General features: G+C 44.5%; 1 protein-coding gene across 2 annotated transcripts in view; it reads right to left on the bottom strand.

Annotated features, from left to right (window-relative positions):
- Nucleotides 1–20,424, bottom strand: part of LOC110516429 (filamin-A) — a 179,143-nt gene that overhangs the window by 46,214 nt on the left and 112,505 nt on the right. For both annotated transcript variants that reach the window (XM_036989132.1, XM_036989133.1), the window contains exons 31-39: nucleotides 15,877–15,951; nucleotides 14,754–14,853; nucleotides 14,385–14,525; nucleotides 9,574–9,702; nucleotides 9,211–9,384; nucleotides 8,721–8,882; nucleotides 8,323–8,526; nucleotides 339–491; nucleotides 99–221 (exon numbers count right to left, since the gene is read on the bottom strand). In XM_036989132.1, the coding sequence (XP_036845027.1) occupies nucleotides 99–221; nucleotides 339–491; nucleotides 8,323–8,526; nucleotides 8,721–8,882; nucleotides 9,211–9,384; nucleotides 9,574–9,702; nucleotides 14,385–14,525; nucleotides 14,754–14,853; nucleotides 15,877–15,951 (1,261 nt within the window). The remainder of the gene's footprint in view (nucleotides 1–98; nucleotides 222–338; nucleotides 492–8,322; nucleotides 8,527–8,720; nucleotides 8,883–9,210; nucleotides 9,385–9,573; nucleotides 9,703–14,384; nucleotides 14,526–14,753; nucleotides 14,854–15,876; nucleotides 15,952–20,424) is intronic.

Raw genomic sequence — 20,424 nt, 5'->3', positions numbered from 1 at the left:
AAATAAAATTAAGCATGATACCGGAAAATGATACCTACATGATATACATGATACCTACATCACTGTTTTTGCTATCCAGTAAATTGGAATCCCCATACCTGGGATCTTGAGGCTGAGGTCACACTGGCTGCCAATGTTTACAACAGACGCTGCCCTCTTCTTCCTGGTGATGCTCTCCTTCATCCTCCCTTCTCCTGTCACCTTCACCGTGAACGCACTCCCTACACAAACACACACACACATATACACACACTTATTTAAATTGTTAAGATAGACAATTTATAATATTATTCAAAAGAATCGACAACTTTATTATGTACTATATTATTATATATTACCTGGTACGTGCTGGTCAGTGAACTTGATGTTGATGATGTAGTTTCCTGGTTCAGTAGGGCAGTAGGTGACCTTACAGGTGCCATCCTCCTGGTCCTCAGTGTTAATGTCCACCTTACTGGGGCCCTCGATGGACAGACTCAGACACCCATAGCCTACACACAGACACAGACACAGTGTTAATGTCCACCTTACTGGGGCCCTCGATGGACAGACTCAGACACCCATAGCCTACACACAGACACAGACACAGTGTTAATGTCCACCTTACTGGGGCCCTCGATGGACAGACTCAGACCCCCATAGCCTACACACAGACACAGACACAGTGTTAATGTCCACCTTACTGGGGCCCTCGATGGACAGACTCAGACCCCCATAGACCAAAGCAAATCACATCAAACTTCATCTAAAGTCAAAGTCAAAATCTCAACACACTTCAAGATAAGATTAAATAATATAAGATAACAGATAAAAACATTATTAATCCCAGATTTGATTAGATCAGCCAATACATACAGTGTTAAGAGTAAAACAATAAAATAAATAAATAAATCATGAAACAAAAGACAAATTAAGTATGACATAATTAAAGTAGAAATGGTCGTCTAAATTGCTAAAAGGTTAATAATAGTGTTCTGTAAAATGCAACAGCTGGACAACAGATGAAGATATTCCCAACTTGTATTTATTTATTTGACTTATTATCCAGTAGATATTGACTGAATTTTAGCACATAAAACATTGTAATGACAAATAATACATGTGTAGGAATGTAGGTATTCTACTCTACTTTTCTTTTTCTTATAATGCATATACACTGAGAAAAATAAACACTAGGAACACCTTCCTGATACTGAGTTGGTACTACTGTTGGAGGGCCCTTTGTCTACACCCATTCAGCATTAGGAACACCTTCCTGATACTGAGTTGGTACTACTGTTGGAGGGCCCTTTGTCTACACCCATTCAGCATTAGGAACACCTTCCTGATACTGAGTTGGTACTACTATTGGAGGGCCCTTTGTCTACCCCCATTCAGCATTAGGAACACCTTCCTGATACTGAGTTGGTACTACTGTTGGAGGGCCCTTTGTCTACACCCATTCAGCATTAGGAACACCTTCCTGATACTGAGTTGGTACTACTGTTGGAGGGCCCTTTGTCTACACCCATTCAGCATTAGGAACACCTTCCTGATACTGAGTTGGTACTACTGTTGGAGGGCCCTTTGTCTACACCCATTCAGCATTAGGAACACCTTCCTGATACTGAGTTGGTACTACTGTTGGAGGGCCCTTTGTCTACACCCATTCAGCATTAGGAACACCTTCCTGATACTGAGTTGGTACTACTATTGGAGGGCCCTTTGTCTACACCCATTCAGCATTAGGAACACCTTCCTGATACTGAGTTGGTACTACTGTTGGAGGGCCCTTTGTCTACACCCATTCAGCATTAGGAACACCTTCCTGACACTGAGTTGGTACTACTGTTGGAGGGCCCTTTGTCTACACCCATTCAGCATTAGGAACACCTTCCTGATACTGAGTTGGTACTACTGTTGGAGGGCCCTTTGTCTACACCCATTCAGCATTAGGAACACCTTCCTGATACTGAGTTGGTACTACTATTGGAGGGCCCTTTGTCTACACCCATTCAGCATTAGGAACACCTTCCTGATACTGAGTTGGTACTACTGTTGGAGGGCCCTTTGTCTACACCCATTCAGCATTAGGAACACCTTCCTGATACTGAGTTGGTACTACTGTTGGAGGGCCCTTTGTCTACACCCATTCAGCATTAGGAACACCTTCCTGATACTGAGTTGGTACTACTGTTGGAGGGCCCTTTGTCTACACCCATTCAGCATTAGGAACACCTTCCTGATACTGAGTTGGTACTACTGTTGGAGGGCCCTTTGTCTACACCCATTCAGCATTAGGAACACCTTCCTGATACTGAGTTGGTACTACTGTTGGAGGGCCCTTTGTCTACACCCATTCAGCATTAGGAACACCTTCCTGATACTGAGTTGGTACTACTATTGGAGGGCCCTTTGTCTACACCCATTCAGCATTAGGAACACCTTCCTGATACTGAGTTGGTACTACTGTTGGAGGGCCCTTTGTCTACACCCATTCAGCATTAGGAACACCTTCCTGATATTGAGTTGGTACTACTATTGGAGGGCCCTTTGTCTACACCCATTCAGCATTAGGAACACCTTCCTGATACTGAGTTGGTACTACTGTTGGAGGGCCCTTTGTCTACACCCATTCAGCATTAGGAACACCTTCCTGATTTTGAGTTGGTACTACTATTGGAGGGCCCTTTGTCTACACCCATTCAGCATTAGCAACACCTTCCTGATACTGAGTTGGTACTACTATTGGAGAGCCCTTTGTCTACCCCCATTCAGCATTAGGAACACCTTCCTGATATTGAGTTGGTACTACTATTGGAGAGCCCTTTGTCTACCCCCATTCAGCATTGTTCACACCCTCTTAAGCCTTAGCCCCACCCATCTCATTAAGGGTTGATCCAACCATTCTGTACAAACTTGCCAGCTACTTCCAGGCATCTAAGAGAGAGAGAGAGAGAACAGCTCACTGAACATTATTCGTGCCAGGAGAGCTGGTTAGGCTGTTACAGTCTGTTTTCCTGAGTGTTGGTGACTGCAACAGTGTTGTCATATTGTCCGTTCGTAAATTCAGAGTGTTTCTTGTTCAGAGAGCGCACTGGACGCTCTGGTCAATAAGTAGGGTTGTTCCGAAAGCTCTGACCTCACAACAACAGTCGAGCACCCAAGCTAACTGGCTAACATTGGCTATCTACTTCCAGACACATAATGAGAGAACACCCCTCTCTGACCATTTCACTCCCCCTAGCAGAGCTGGTTAGGCAGTTTTCATGTTATCCAGAGCGTTGGTGACTGTAACACTGCTGCTGGCAACAATTGGATTACGCTTTGTTGCTGATGTTAACTGACACCAGACATATTCAACGGGTGCTGGGCGTTCAAAAATTAATCAGTTATTCTGCGCTCTGGCACACTAAAACGAGAGTCTTTTCTTAACTTCTTGGTGACTGGGGGGCAGTATTGAGTAGCTTGGATGAATAAGGTGCCCAGAGTAAACTGCCTGCTACTCTGTCCCAGATGTGAATATATGCATATTAGTAGTAGTATTGGATAGAAAACACTCTGAAGTTTCTAAAACTGCTTGAATGATGTCTGTGAGTATAACAGAACTCATATGGAAGGCAAAAACCTGAGAAAAATCACACCAGGAAGTGGGAAATTTGAGGCTTATAGTTTTTCAACTCTTTGCCATTCCAATATACAGTGTAAATGGGTCATATTGCACTTCCTAGGGCTTCCACTAGATGTCAACAGTCTTTAGACCTTTGTTTGAGGCTTCTGCTATGAAGGGGGGCTGAATGAGAGGGGAATGAGTCAGGTGTCTGGCAGAGTGCCACAGGCTCGTGACACATGGTCATGAGAGAGTTAGCTCTCGTTCCATTGCTTTTCTACAGACAAAGGAATTCTCCGGTTGGAACATTATTGAAGATGTACGATAAAAACATCCTAAAGATTGATTCTATACTTAGTTTGGCATGTTTCTACGACCTGTAATATAACTTTTTGAACTTGTCGTCCGACGTTCGGCTGGACCTGCACGAGCGTTTGGATTTGTTTACCAAACGCCCTAACAAAAGAAGCTATTTGGACATAAATGATGAACTTTATAGAACAAATCAAACATTTATTGTGGAACTGGGATTCCTGGGAGTGCATTCTGATGAAGATCATGAAAGGTAAGTGAATATTTATAATGCTATTTCTGACTAATGTTGACTACACAATATGGCGGATATCTTTTTGGCTGCTTTGGTGTCTGAATGCTGTACTCAGATTATTGCATGGTTTGCTTTTACCGTAAAGTTTAAAAAAAAATCTGACACAGCGGTTGCATTAAGGAGAAGTATATCTCTAATTCCATGTATAACACTTGTATTTTCATCAACATTTATGATGAGTATTTCTGTAAATTGATGTGACTTTGAAAAATCACAGCATGTTTTAGAACTACTGAATGTAATGTGTCAATGTAAAATTCAAATTTTTTTATATAAATATGCACTTTATCGAACAAAACATACATGTATTGTGTAACATGAAGTCTTATGAGTGTCATCTGATGAAGATTATCAAATTATGAGATTTTTGTTTGTTTTGAATTTGGCGCCCTGCACTTTCACTGGCTGTTGGCGGGGTGGGACGCTACCGTCCCACATTTCCCAGAGAGGTTAATATACAAAGAGGTTAACCTGTTGCGACTCTAGGGGCAGTATTTTCATTTTTGGAAAAAAAATGTTCCCATTTTAAATATATTTTGTCAGGACAAGATGCTAGAATATGCATATAATTGACAGTTTTGGATAGAAAACACTAACGTTTCCAAAACTGTAAAGATATTGTCTGTGAGTATAACAGAACTGATGTTGCAGATGAAAGCCTGAGAAAAATCCAATCTGGAAGTGCACCAGGTTTTGAAAGCGCTGCATTCCAATGAGTCCCCATTGAGCTGTGAATGTCCTATCAACCAGCTTACGCTTTCTATATATTCCCCAAGGTGTCTACAGCATTGTGACGTAGTTGTACGCATTTATGTTGAAGAATACCCGTAGGGGGCTACATTGCGCAAGTGGTCACATGATGCTCCCGGAGAAAATCTCGCATAAAGTACAGAGGTAGCCATTATTCCAATCGCTTCTACTGAGAAACCAATTGTCCCGGTTGATATATTATCGAATAGATTTGAAAAACACCTTGAGGATTGATTCTAAACAATGTTTGCCATGTTTCTGTCGATATTAGGGAGCTAATTTGGAATATTTTTCGGCGTTGTCATGACCGCAATTTCCGGTCGATTTTCTCAGCCAAACGTGAAGAACAAACAGAACTATTTCGCCTACAAAAATAATATTTTGGGGAAAAATGAACTTTGGCTATCTACCTGGGAGTCTCATGAGTGAAAACATCCGAAGTTCATCAAAGGTAAACGATTTAATTTGATTGCTTTTCTGATTTTCGTGACAAGGTTGCCTGCTGCTAGCAAGGCATAATGCTATGCTAGGCTATCGATAAACTTATACAAATGCTTGTCTAGCTTTGGCTGTAAAGCATATTTTGAAAATCTGAGATGACAGGGTGATTAACAAAAGGCTAAGCTGTGTTCCAATATATTTCACTTGTGATTTTCATGAATAGGAACATTTTCTAGGAAGATTTATGTCCGTTGCGTTATGCTAATTAGTGTCGCACAATTGGCCTAGCGTCGTCCGGGTTATGGAGGGTTTGGCCGGTAGGGAAATCCTTGTCTCATCGCGCACCAGCGACTCCTGTGGCGGGCCGGGCACAGTGCGCGCTAACCAAGGTTGCCAGGTGCACAGTGTTTCCTCCAACACATTGGTGCAGCTGGCTTCCGGGTTGGATGGCGCTGTGTTGGGTTGTGTATCGGAGGACGCATGACTTTCAACCTTCGTCTCTCCCGAGCCCGTACGGGAGTTGTAGCGATGAGACAAGATAGTAGCTACTAAACAATTGGATACCACGAAATTGGGTAGAAAAAAAACGGACAATTTAAAATCAACATGTAAAATGTAAACATTTTTCAATCAAAAGAATCTCAAGTTAATGTTGTGACGTCAGTTAAATGTTTGTCTTTGTTGTGACGTCAGTTAAATGTTTGTCTTTGTTGTGACGTCAGTTAAATGTTTGTCTTTGTTGTGACGTCAGTTAAATGTTTGTCTTTGTTGTGACGTCAGTTAAATGTTTGTCTTTGTTGTGACGTCAGTTAAATGTTTGTCTTTGTTGTGACGTCAGTTAAATGTTTGTCTTTGTTGTGACGTCAGTTAAATGTTTGTCTTTGTTGTGACGTCAGTTAAATGTTTGTCTTTGTTGTGACGTCAGTTAAATGTTTGTCTTTGTTGTGACGTCAGTTAAATGTTTGTCTTTGTTGTGACGTCAGTTAAATGTTTGTCTTTGTTGTGACGTCAGTTAAATGTTTGTCTTTGTTGTGACGTCAGTTAAATGTTTCTCTTTGTTGTGACGTCAGTTAAATGTTTGTCTTTGTTGTGACGTCAGTTAAATGTTTCTCTTTGTTGTGACGTCAGTTAAATGTTTGTCTTTGTTGTGACGTTAGTTAAATGTTTGTCTTTGTTGTGACGTCAGTTAAATGTTTGTCTTTGTTGTGACGTCAGTTAAATGTTTGTCTTTGTTGTGACGTCAGTTAAATGTTTGTCTTTGTTGTGACGTCAGTTAAATGTTTGTCTTTGTTGTGACGTCAGTTAAATGTTTGTCTTTGTTGTGACGTTAGTTAAATGTTTCTCTTTGTTGTGACGTCAGTTAAATGTTTGTCTTTGTTGTGACGTCAGTTAAATGTTTGTCTTTGTTGTGACGTCAGTTAAATCCCCAACTAAGAAGTGGCATTCTGACAGATGCACTGGAAAATCTTTGTATTCCATTGAGCCCATTTCAGCAATTACTGGAGTGTGTTTGAGAGGTCACTACAAAAGTTTTCGCGGGAAAAAACGAATGGCACAAGCAAGAGTGGGAAAGAGTCGCAAGAGTAAAATGAAAGCAATCAACCCAGTGAGATTTAAGTGCCAAGTGTATATTGCACCTCTCAAACACATTAAGTAGATGGCTGATAAGGACAGATGAGCAGATGGTAAATTCACCAAACACTATCACTGACCTGCTTCGCGTGTGTCGATGATGAACTCACCAAACACCATCACTGACCTGCTTCGTGTGTGCTGATGATGAACTCACCAAACACTATCACTGACCTGCTTCACGTGTGTCGATGATGAACTCACCAAACACCATCACTGACCTGCTTCGTGTGTGCTGATGATGAACTCACCAAACACCATCACTGACCTGCTTCGTGTGTGCTGATGATGAACTCACCAAACACTATCACTGACCTGCTTTGCGTGTGTCGATGATGAACTCACCAAACACAATCACTGACCTGCTTCGTGTGTGCTGATGATGAACTCACCAAACACCATCACTGACCTGCTTCGTGTGTGTCGATGATGAACTCACCAAACACCATCACTGACCTGCTTTGTGTGTGTCGATGAACTCATTAAACACACACCATCACTGACCTGCTTCTTGTGTGTCGATGATGAACTCCCCAAACACTATCACTGACCTGCTTCGTGTGTGTCGATGATGAACTCACCAAACACCATCACTGACCTGCTTCGTGTGTGCTGATGATGAACTCACCAAACACCATCACTAACCTGCTTTGCGTGTGTCGATGATGAACTCTCCAAACACTATCACTGACCTGCTTTGCGTGTGTCGATGGTGAACTCACCAAACACCATCACTGACCTGCTTCGTGTGTGTCGATGGTGAACTCACCAAACACCATCACTAACCTGCTTCGTGTGTGTCGATGGTGAACTCACCAAACACCATCACTGACCTGCTTCGTGTGTGTCGATGATGAACTCACCAAACACCATCACTGACCTGCTTCGTGTGTGTCGATGATGAACTCTCCAAACACCATCACTGACCTGCTTCGTGTGTGCTGATGATGAACTCACCAAACACTATCACTGACCTGCTTCACGTGTGTCGATGATGAACTCCCCAAACACCATCACTGACCTGCTTCGTGTGTGCTGATGATGAACTCACCAAACACCATCACTGACCTGCTTCGCGTGTGTCGATGATGAACTCCCCAAACACTATCACTGACCTGCTTCGTGTGTGTCGATGATGAACTCACCAAACACTATCACTGACCTGCTTCGTGTGTGCTGATGATGAACTCACCAAACACCATCACTGACCTGCTTCGTGTGTGCTGATGATGAACTCACCAAACACCATCACTGACCTGCTTCGTGTGTGTCGATGGTGAACTCACCAAACACCATCACTGACCTGCTTTGCGTGTGTCGATGATGAACTCAGCGGGTTCGAAGGTTTTGGCCTCGCTGAGGCCCTGGCCAGTCACACGCACCCGGCTGGCGTCGCCAATAACTGATTGGCTTATCATCACAGTGATGGGGCTGCTGGGAATATGGTGTCTGTTTTTCTTGATGTTCACCAGGTGCTCTCCAATCTCCATGGGAACAAATGAGATGCCTGGAGCAGGAAAGTTAGAGTCAGTGGAGCTTCTGAGAATGAGGACCACAATCTGTTGGTAGACTTTATTGTATTTTTATAGTTGGACTCTTATGGCTGAGCCATTTTAAATCAGACAAATGACAGTTGATAGGCTGTTTCTGTTTAACAGAGGAACACACACCATGTGCCCCAACACACACACACACACTGACCGACGTGTCCATTGCGGAGCATCTTGAGATGGCAGGGTTCCTCCTGGCCTGAGGGCGTGGTCAGAGAAGCAGTCAGCTGACTCAGGTCCAGCTCTCCAATGTCCAATGGGATGTCAGCAGCAGAGCCCACCTTCAGATGGGACATCCTCATAGAGTCATCACCTAGGAGGCAGAGAGACAGAGAGAATATTATCATTATGGGATGTCAGCAGCAGAGCCGTCACTGAGAGACAGACAGGGCAGGGGGGTCCATTGAAATGTTTTTTAGAGTCCACACAAGGCTATTTTGTACACCCATGACATCCACACATTCTCATGTCCCCATTTCTCACATACACCTTAAAGGATGTGTTACCTGTGATGCAGGCAGAGAAGGGGCTGCCTGGGATGTGTGTGTTACCTGTGATGCAGGCAGAGAAGGGGCTGCCTGGGCTGTGTGTGTTACATGTGATGCAGGCTGAGAAGGGGCTGCCTGGGATGTGTGTGTTACCTGTGATGCAGGCTGAGAAGGGGCTGCCAGGGATGTGTTTGTCATTGTATTTGACCAGGATGCTGTACTGTCCAGGTAGGACAGGCAGGTAGGACACAGAGCATGTTCCATCCTGGTTATCCACACAGCTGATGTCGGCTTTAGAAGGACCGTCCATGGCCAGCGACAGACCACCTACCCACACAGGAGAGAGAGAAAAGTTATACAAGATATAAATTATGCACATCAGCTCTGTTCGTGAACCAACACAGCTCATATTTATTGTGCTTATGATTGATTTATAATTTACTGCTACTAATTGTGTGTTACGTGTGTGTTGATTGGCTGGTTTCCCATGAGTGCATGTGCTTGTGTGTGTCCTACCCTCTCCTGCATCCTTGGTGTTGACGGTGAACATGGCAGGTTTGTTGACGGTCCCGTGGATAAGGCCCGGTCCGTATGCACTGACGTTCCCGCTGTTCACATAGTCCACATAGAACTGGAGTGGACTACCTGTTACAGAGAGAGGAGAGAGGGGGAGAGAGGAGAGAGAGGAGAGAGGAGAGAGAGGGGAGAGAGAGGGGAGAGAGGGATGATAGAGAGAAGAGAGGAGAGAGAGGGGAGAGAGAGGAGAGAGGGGGAGAGAGAGAGGAGAGAGGAGAGAGAGAGAGAGGGGAGAGAGTGGGGAGAGAGTGGGGAGAGAGAGAGGAGAGAGAGTGGGGAGAGAGGAGAGAGAGTGGGGAGAGAGGGGAGAGAGGAGAGAGAGAGGAGAGAGGGGAGAGAGGAGAGAGAGAGGAGAGAGAGGGGAGAGAGGGATGATAGAGAGAAGAGAGGAGAGAGAGGGGAGAGAGAGGGGAGAGAGGGGGAGAGAGAGGAGAGAGGGGGAGAGAGAGAGGAGAGAGGAGAGAGAGAGAGAGGGGAGAGAGTGGGGAGAGAGTGGGGAGAGAGAGAGGAGAGAGAGTGGGGAGAGAGGAGAGAGAGGAGAGAGAGGGGAGAGAGAGGAGAGAGAGTGGGGAGTGAGGGGTGAGGAGAGAGTGGGGAGTGAGGGGTGAGGAGAGAGAGGGGAGAGCAGAGGAGAGAGAGTGGGGAGAGAGGGAAGAGAGGAGAGAGGGGAAGAGAGGAGAGAGGAGAGATGGGAGGAGAGGAGAGAGAGGGGAGAGAGAGGGGAGAGAGGAGAGAGAAAGAGAGGAGGAGAGAGAGGAGGAGAGAGAGGGGAGGCGAGAGAGAAAATCAGCACATCCAGATCCAGACCAATACTGTTAGCTGTCAAAGGAGAGGTTCTTGGCCAAGTAATCAATCAATCGATCAAATGTATTCATGAAGGTGAGGGTATGGGGTTGGTTTTACATCATCATTTACCCATCATGATGTATGTATTCATGAAGCCCTTTTTGCATCAGCCGATGTCTCAAAGTGCTGTACAGCAACCCAGCCTAAAACCCCAAACAGCAACCCAGCCTAAAACCCCAAACAGAAACCCAGCCTAAAACCCCAAACAGCAACCCAGCCTAAAACCCCAAACAGCAACCCAGCCTAAAACCCCAAACAGCAACAAAGCCTAAAACCCCAAACAGTAACCCAGCCTAAAACCCCAAACAGCAACCCAGCCTAAAACCCCAAACAGCAACCCAGCCTAAAACCCCAAACAGCAACCCAGCCTAAAACCCCAAACAGCAACCCAGCCTAAAACCCCAAACAGCAACCCAGCCTAAAACCCCAAACAGCAACCCAGCCTAAAACCCAAAACAGCAAACCAGCCTAAAACCCCAAACAGCATACCAGCCTAAAACCCCAAACAGCAACCCAGCCTAAAACCCCAAACATCAACCCAGCCTAAAACCCCAAACAGCAACCCAGCCTAAAACCCCAAACAGCAACCCAGCCTAAAACCCCAAACAGCAACCCAGCCTAAAACCCCAAACAGAAACCCAGCCTAAAACCCCAAACAGCAACCCAGCCTAAAACCCCAAACAGCAACCCAGCCTAAAACCCCAAACAGCAACAAAGCCTAAAACCCCAAACAGTAACCCAGCCTAAAACCCCAAACAGCAACCCAGCCTAAAACCCCAAACAGCAACCCAGCCTAAAACCCCAAACAGCAACCCAGCCTAAAACCCCAAACAGAAACCCAGCCTAAAACCCCAAACAGCAACCCAGCCTAAAACCCCAAACAGCAACCCAGCCTAAAACCCCAAACAGCAACAAAGCCTAAAACCCCAAACAGTAACCCAGCCTAAAACCCCAAACAGCAACCCAGCCTAAAACCCCAAACAGCAACCCAGCCTAAAACCCCAAACAGCAACCCAGCCTAAAACCCCAAACAGCAACCCAGCCTAAAACCCCAAACAGCAACCCAGCCTAAAACCCCAAACAGCAACCCAGCCTAAAACCCAAAACAGCAAACCAGCCTAAAACCCCAAACAGCATACCAGCCTAAAACCCCAAACAGCAACCCAGCCTAAAACCCCAAACATCAACCCAGCCTAAAACCCCAAACAGCAACCCAGCCTAAAACCCCAAACAGCAACCCAGCCTAAAACCCCAAACAGCAACCCAGCCTAAAACCCCAAACAGCAACCCAGCCTAAAACCCCAAACAGCAACCCAGCCTAAAACCCCAAACAGCAAACCAGCCTAAAACCCCAAACAGCAAACCCAGCCTAAAACCCCAAACAGCAACCCAGCCTAAAACCCCAAACAGCAACCCAGCCTAAAACCCCAAACAGCAACCCAGCCTAAAACCCCAAACAGCAACCCAGCCTAAAACCCCAAACAGCAACCCAGCCTAAAACCCCAAACAGCAAACCCAGCTTAAAACCCCAAACAGAAAACCAGTCTAAAACCCCAAACAGCAACCCAGCCTAAAACCCAAAACAGCAACCCAGCCTAAAACCCCAAACAGCAACCCAGCCTAAAACCCCAAACAGCAACCCAGCCTAAAACCCCAAACAGCAACCCAGCCTAAAACCCCAAACAGCAACCCAGCCTAAAACCCCAAACAGCAACCCAGCCTAAAACCCCAAACAGCAAACCCAGCCTAAAACCCCAAACAGCAACCCAGCCTAAAACCCCAAACAGAAACCCAGCCTAAAACCCCAAACAGCAAACCCAGCCTAAAACCCCAAACAGCAACCCAGCCTAAAACCCCAAACAGCAACCCAGCCTAAAACCCCAAACAGCAACCCAGCCTAAAACCCCAAACAGCAACCCAGCCTAAAACCCCAAACAGCAACCCAGCCTAAAACCCCAAACAGCAACCCAGCCTAAAACCCCAAACAGCAACCCAGCCTAAAACCCCAAACAGAAACCCAGCCTAAAACCCCAAACAGAAACCCAGCCTAAAACCCCAAACAGCAAGCAATGCAGGTGTAGAAGCTAAGAGTCCTAAATATTCTGAAATAACTTCCACTTTTCCAAAAATATAGACCCTAAAGTGGTATGATTGAGCGAGTGGTGTAATTGGTATTGTTGCGATAAGTATCGTAAGTATTCACCCCCTTAGATTTCTTCATATTTTATTATTTTACAATGTGGGATGAAAACAGATTTAATTGTAATTTCTTGTCAAAGATCTACACAAAATACTATATAATGTCAAAGTAGAAGATGAATGAAAAATAAAACCCTAATACACCTTGATTTGATAAGTATTCACTGAATCAATCCATGTTAGAAACACCTTTGACTCAACAACCAACAAGCCTCTAAATAAAGATATGTATGTGACTGTTTATCAGAGGAGGAGCTGAGGCTCTGGGAGTGTGGTGTCAGGAAAATAACCTCTCACTCAACGTCAACAAAACAAAGGAGATGATCGTGGACTTCAGGAAACAGCAAAGGGAGCACCCCCCTATCCCTATTGACGGGACAGTAGTGGAGAAGGTGGAAAGTTTTAAGTTCCTCAGCGTACACATCACGGACAAACTGAAATGATCCACCCACACAGACAGCGTGGTGAAGAAGGCGCAACAGTGCCTCTTCAACCTCAGGAGGCTGAATAAATTTGGCTTGTCACCTAAAACCCTCACAAACTTCTACAGATGCACAATTGAGAGCATCCTGTCGGGCTGTATCACCGCCTGGTTCGGAAACTGCACTGCCCACACCCGCAAGGCTCTCCAGAGGGTGGTGCGGTCTGGCCAACGCATCACCGGGGCCAAACTAACTGCCCTCCAGGACACCTACAACACCCGATGTCACAGGAAGGCCATAAAGATCATCAAGGACAACAACCACCCGAGCCACTGCCTGTTCACCCCTTTATCATCCAGAAGGCGAGGTCAGTACAGGGGCATCAAAGCTGGGACCGAGAGACTTAAAAACAGCTTCAATCTCAAGGCCATCAGACTGTTAAACAGCCACCACTAACATAGAGAAACTGCTGCCAACATACTTGAAATCATTGGCCACTTTAATAAATGGATCACTTGTCACTTTATTAATAATGTCACTTTAATAATGTTCACGTATCTGGCATTACTCATCTCATATGTATATACTCTATTCTATACTATCTACTGTATCTTAGCCTATGCATTACTCATCTCATATGTATATACTGTATTCTATACTATCTACTGTATATTAGTCTATGCTGCTCTGACGTTGCTCATCCATATATTTATATATTCTTAATTACATTCCTTTACTTAGATCTGTGTGTATTGGGTATGTGTTGTGAAATTGTTAGATTACTTGTTAGATATTACTACACTGTTGGAACTAGAAGCCAAAGCATTTCGCTACACTCGCATTAACACCTTCTACCCATGTGTATGTGACCAATCACATTTGATTTGATTTTGAGAGTGAACTAGCTTACCCACAGTTATTGTGTGTGTGTTTATGTGTACTGTTAATGTTAGTGTGTATAGTGTTGTTCGTACCAGGGATGTGTATAGTGTGTGTTGTTCATACCAGGGATGTGTGTAGTGTGTGTTGTTCGTACCAGGGATGTGTATAGTGTGTGTTGTTCGTACCAGGGATGTGTATAGTGTGTGTTGTTCATACCAGGGATGTGTATAGTGTGTGTTGTTCATACCAGGGATGTGTGTAGTGTGTGTTGTTCATACCAGGGATGTGTATAGTGTGTGTTGTTCGTACCAGGGATGTGTATAGTGTGTGTTGTTCGTACCAGGGATGTGTATAGTGTGTGTAGTTCGTACCAGGGGTGTGTGTAGTGTGTGTTGTTTGTACCAGGGATGTGTATCCCGTCGTATTTGATGTCCATCTCGTGCAGGCCGACCTCAGTTGGAGCATATTTAACCGTCACCGTCCCGTCCTTATTGTCTGTGATGTCTGGCTTTGCTGTTTTACCTGACGGCATGCGCACATCACCTAGGGGATGAAGACAACGGTTAGACAGGCCTTGTTTTTCCTTTTTATTAGAAGGACACGACTAAATCCGGTCTGCTCTCTGCTTCTTAAACCCGTTTTGTTGTGTGTGTGTGTGTGTGTGTGTGTGTGTGTGTGTGTGTGTGTGTGTGTGTGTGTGTGTGTGTGTGTGTGTGTGTGTGTGTGTGTGTGTGTGTGTGTGTGTGTGTGTGTGTGTGTGTGTGTGTGTACCTGTGATCTCTCCATTCTGGATGGTGAAGGGGATGATCAGATCAAACGGCCGGAGTCCCACAACGTCCAAACCGTTCGTTCGCATTGGCTGGTCTGATGCCTAGAGGGCAGAGGTCAACGAGAGTCTGAGGGGGAGGGAGAAGGGTTGGGTAGGGTAGGGAGGGGGAGGGAGGGAGGGACTGAGGTATGGGGTTGGGTGACGAGGGACTGGGGTTGGGTGATGAGGGGTGAAGTATGGGACTGGATGAGGAGGGGTGAGGGACTGAGGTATGGGGTTGGGTGAGTAGGGGCGAGGGACTGGGGTATGGGGTTGGGTGAGGAGGGGTGAGGGACTGGGGTTGGGTGAGGAGGGGTGAAGTATGGGATTGGGTGAGGAGGGGTGAGGTGAGGTATGGTGTTGGTTGAGGAGGGGTGAGGTATGGTGTTGGGTGAGGAGGGGTGAGGGTATGGTGTTGGTTGAGGAGGGGTGAGGTATGGTGTTGGGTGAGGAGGGGTGAGGGTATGGTGTTGGGTGAGGAGGGGTGAGGTATGGTGTTGGGTGAGGAGGGGTGAGGTATGGGGTTGGGTGAGGAGGGGTGAGGGTATGGGGTTGGGTGAGGAGGGGTGAGGGTATGGGGTTGGTGAGGGGGGTGAAGAGGGGTGAGGTATGGGGATGGTGAGGGGGTGAAGAGGGGTGAGGTATGGGGTTGGGTGAGGGGGGTGAGGTATGCAGGTACACACAGCAAAATAGACTGTAGCTGAAATGAGGAGGCGATAGGGACCAAACACCAAAACATACAACACACAGGAAGATGATGATGATGATGATGATGAAACCGCTGACACTGAGACAATTACATCATAACATAAGCAACAGACAGACGATATATTGACACACGGCGGCCATTTTGTCAAATGTGGAGTCACATTAATGATTCACAAAATAGCCACTAATCCTCTTGTGGAGAAGAGAGGAGAGGAGAGGAGAGGAGAGGAGAGGAGAGGAGAGGAGAGGAGAGGAGAGGGGGGGAGAGGAGAGGAGAGGAGAGGAGAGGAGAGGAGAGGAGAGGAGAGGAGAGGAGAGGAGAGGAGAGGAGAGGAGAGGAGAGGAAAGGAGAGGAGAGGAGAGTGGAGAGACCAGTACCGAGGGTTGTTGACTGTAGTATTGTGGTAGTTGTTCTTGTTGGAGGAGCTGATCTGAGGGGGCTCCTTCCAATGCCTGAGGGAGAGGAGGGAGGAGTGGAGTGGGGAAGTAGGAGGGAGGAGGAGAGTGGAAGTAGGAGGGAGGAGGAGAGGGGAAGTAGGGGAGCAGGTAAGAAGGGAGAAGGGGAGGGGAAGGAGTGAAGAGGAGAAAGGGATAAGAGGAGGAGAGGTAAGGAGGGGAGTGGAGAGGAATAGAAGAGATGTGAGTTTGTCTGACTAGGCTCTGGGGTTTACGAGGGCTCAACGTTACACAACGTTCACATAGAAATGTGTAGTCTAGAACAGGCATGATTGTCTGTCAGAAGGTGTCAGATCTATTGGTTACATTTCTATCTGCAACGTTCTGTCACCTCCACTAGACCAACGAGCTCTGTGTCTCTGGACAGTCCAATGAGCAGCTGCTGTAGAGAGAGGGCGGGCCAAGAGGTCTCATTAACCAATCAAAGACTCACACACCTGCAAAGACCAAAGGTTTTAAAATCTGTTGCAAATATTTCAATTATTTACGCATACATTGGAGGTAAGTAATCAGATATATTGAATTTGAAAAGACAAATAGTTTAAAATGTAAATGTATTTGGAAGTACAGTTGTAAAGAATTAGAAAAATGCATTTAATCTGGGTATTTAAACCCGTTATTTAATCTGGGTATTTAAACCTGGTATTTAATCTGGGTATTTAACCCAGGTATTTAATCTGGGTATTTAAACCTGGTATTTAATCTGGGTATTTAACCCAGGTATTTAATCTGGGTATTTAACCCAGGTATTTAATCTGGGTATTTAACCCAGGTATTTAATCTGGGTATTTAAACCAGGTATTTAATCTGGGTATTTAAACCTGGTATTTAATCTGGGAATTTAACCCAGGTATTTAATCCAGGTATTTAAACCCGTTTTTTAAATCCAGGTATTTAACCAAGGTATTTAACCAAGGGATTTAATCTGGGTATTTAACCCTGGGATTTAACCTGTGTATTTAACCCAGGTATTTAACCTAGGTAATTTACCCAGGGATTTAACCTGTGGATTTAACCTACGTGTTTAACTTGGTTATTTAAGATAGGCATTAACCTATGTATTTAAACTGGGTATTTAACCCAGGTATTTAACCAGGGTGTTCAACCTGGGTGTTTAACCTGGGTGTTTAACCTAGGTATTTAACCCAGGGATTTAAACTAGGTATTTAGCCCGGTTATTTAACATAGGTATTTAACCTAGGCATTTAACATGGGTATTTCACCTAAGTATTTAACCTGGGTATTTATCCCGGGGATTTAAGACAGGTATTTAACCCAGGTGCTATCATCCAGAAGGCGAGGTCAGTACAGGTGCATCAAAGCTGGGACCGAGAGACTGAAAAACAGCTTCTATCTCAAGGCCATCAGACTGTTAAACAGCCACCACTAACATTGAGTGGCTGCTGCCAACATACTGACTCAACTCCACCCACTTTAATAATGACAATTGATGGAAATCAATGTATAATATATCACTAGCCACTTTAAACAATTCTACTTAATATAATGTTTACATACCCTACATTACTCATCTCATTTGTATATGTATATACTGTACTCTATATCATCTACTGCATCTTTATGTAATACATGTATCACTAGCCACTTTAAACAATGCTACTAGAAGCACAAGCATTTCGCTACACTCGCATTAACATCTGCTAACCATGTGTATGTGACAAATACATTTGATTTGATTTTTGATTTGATAGGTATTTAACCCAGGGATTTAACCCAGGGATTTAACCCAGTTATTTAACGTTGATATTTAACCTAGGTATTTAACCCAGACATTTAACCCGGGCATTTAACCCAGGCATTTTACCCAGGCATTTAACCCAGGTATTTAACCTAGGTATTTAACCTAGGTATTTAACCCAGGTATTTAACCTGGGGATTTAACCTAGGTATTTAACCCAGGTATTTAACCCGGGTATTTAATCTAGGTATTTAACCTGGGGATTTAACCTAGGTATTTAACCCGGGGATTTAACCTAGGTATTTAACCCAGGTATTTAACCCGGTTATTTAACCTGGTCATTTTAACGTTGGTATTTAATCAAGGTATTTAACCTGGGGATTTAACCTAGGTATTTAACCAAGGTATTTAATATAGGGACACAGGGATTTAACCCAGGGGTTTATCCCGGGTATTTAACCCAGGTATTCAACCTAGGTATTTAATCCGAGGATTTAAACTAGGTATTTACACCGGTTATTTAACCTAGGTTATTTAACCCAAGCATTTAACCCGGATATTTAATCTAGGGATTTAACCTGGGGATGTAACCTGGGTATTTAATAAGGTTATATAACCTGGTTATTTAACCTAGGTATTTAGTAAGGTTATTTAACCTGGTTATTTAACCTAGGTATTTAACCCAGGTATTTAACCTGGTTATTTAACCTGGTTATTTAACCTGGTTATTTAACCCAGGTATTTAACCCAGGCATTTAACCTAGGTATTTAACCCAGGTATTTAACCCGGTTATTTAACCAGGTTATTTAATCTAGGGATTTAACCTGGGGATTTAACCTGGAGATTTAACCTGGAGATTTAACCCGGGGGTTTATCCCGGGTATTTAACCCGGAATTTAACCCAGGGATTTAACCTAGGTATTTAACTAGAGGATTTAAACTAGGTATTTAACCCAGGGATTTAACCTGGTTATTTAACCTCAGTATTTAACCTAGTTATTTAACCAGGGTGTTTAATCTAGGCATTTAACCTGGGGATTTAACCTAGGTATTTAACCTAGGTATTTAACCCGGGTATTTAACCAGGGTGTTTAACCCGGGTATTTAACCCAGGGATTTAACCTAGGTATTTAACCAGAGGATTCAACCTAGGTATTTAACCTGGTTATTTAACCTCAGTATTTAACCAAGTTATTTAACCTAGGAATTTAACCCAGGGATTTAACCTGGTTATTTAACCTCAGTATTTAATCTAGTTATTTCACCTAGGAATTTAACCCAGGGATTTAACCTGGGAATTTAACCTGGGGATTTAAACTGGGGATTTAACCTGGGGATTTAACCTGCACTGTCACGACTTCCTCTGAAGACGGTCCCTCTCCTTGTTCGTCGGTCGACGTCACCGACCTTCTAGCCATCATTGATCCATTTTTTCATTTTCAATTGGTTTTGTCTTGTCTTCCTACACACCTGGTTCCAATCCCATCAATGACATGTTGTGTATTTAACCCTCTGTTTCCCCTCATGTCCTTGTCGGAGATTGTTTGTTGAATATAGGTGTTTATTGTCGATTCTGGTGTGCGGCGGGTTTTCCACACTCTATTTGTTATTTTGTATACTTTGTTTTTCTGACGTTTTGATGTTTATTAAACAGTTCATTCTCCTGCGCCTGACTTCCCTGCCAGGAGAGGGAGTGGAGAGGCATGCACCGCATTACAAAATAAGTATTTGAAAATCTAGTTGGTTTTGTCACGATCGCCGTAAGAACATTCGGACCAAAGCGCAGCTTGAAATCGGTTCAACATTTTTTATTAGAAGTGAACCGCACAAAAAACAATAAAGAATAAACGATAGGTGAAGCTCAAACAGTGCTCACAGGCAACTACACAGAAACAAGATCCCACAAAACACAGTGGGGAAATGGCTGCCTAAATATGATCCCCAATCAGAGACAACAACAAACAGCTGCCTCTGATTGGGAACCATACCATGCCAACATAGACATAAACAACCTAGATTAGTCACACCCCGACCTAACCAAAATAGAGAATAAAAAAGTTTCTCTATGGTCAGGGCGTGACAGGTTTTTACAAATAACCATTCAAATAGTCAAATACAAGTACTTGTATTTTCAAATACACAGAAACAAGTATTTTAAATACCGTATACTCAAATACCCATGTATTTGAACCCAGGTCGGATGTACATCTGCATGTATCTGTGTGTGACTATGTGTGTCTTTATGTGTGTGTGTGTGTGTGTGTGTGTGTGTGTGTGTGTGTGTGTGTGTGTGTGTGTGTGTGTGTGTGTGTGTGTGTGTGTGTGTGTGTGTGTGTGTGTGTGTGTGTGTGTGTGTGTGTGTGTGAGTGTGTGTGTGTGTATGTCTCACTCTAAGTACCGTGACCAGGAAGGAGCTGTTGGGCATGAGTTCCATACCGTGACCAGGAAGGGGCTGTTGGGGATGAGTTACATTACGTACCAGGAAGGGGCTGTTGGGGATGAGTTCCATACCATGACCAGGAAGGGGCTGTTGGGGATGAGATACATTACGTACCAGGAAGGGGCTGTTGGGGATGAGTTCCATACCATGACCAGGAAGGGGCTGTTGGGGATGAGTTACATTACGTACCAGGAAGGGGCTGCTGGGGATGAGTTACGTACCGTGACCAGGAAGGAGCTGTTGGGGATGAGTTTCATACCATGACCAGGAAGGGACTGTTGGGGATGAGTTACGTACCGTGACCAGGAAGGGGCTGTTGGGGATGAGTTC

This window comes from Oncorhynchus mykiss, chromosome 9 (assembly GCF_013265735.2).
Source record: "Oncorhynchus mykiss isolate Arlee chromosome 9, USDA_OmykA_1.1, whole genome shotgun sequence".
Lineage (NCBI taxonomy): Eukaryota > Metazoa > Chordata > Actinopteri > Salmoniformes > Salmonidae > Oncorhynchus > Oncorhynchus mykiss.
The sequence above is the reverse complement of the archived record's forward strand: the minus strand, read 5'-3'. Positions and strand labels throughout refer to the sequence as shown.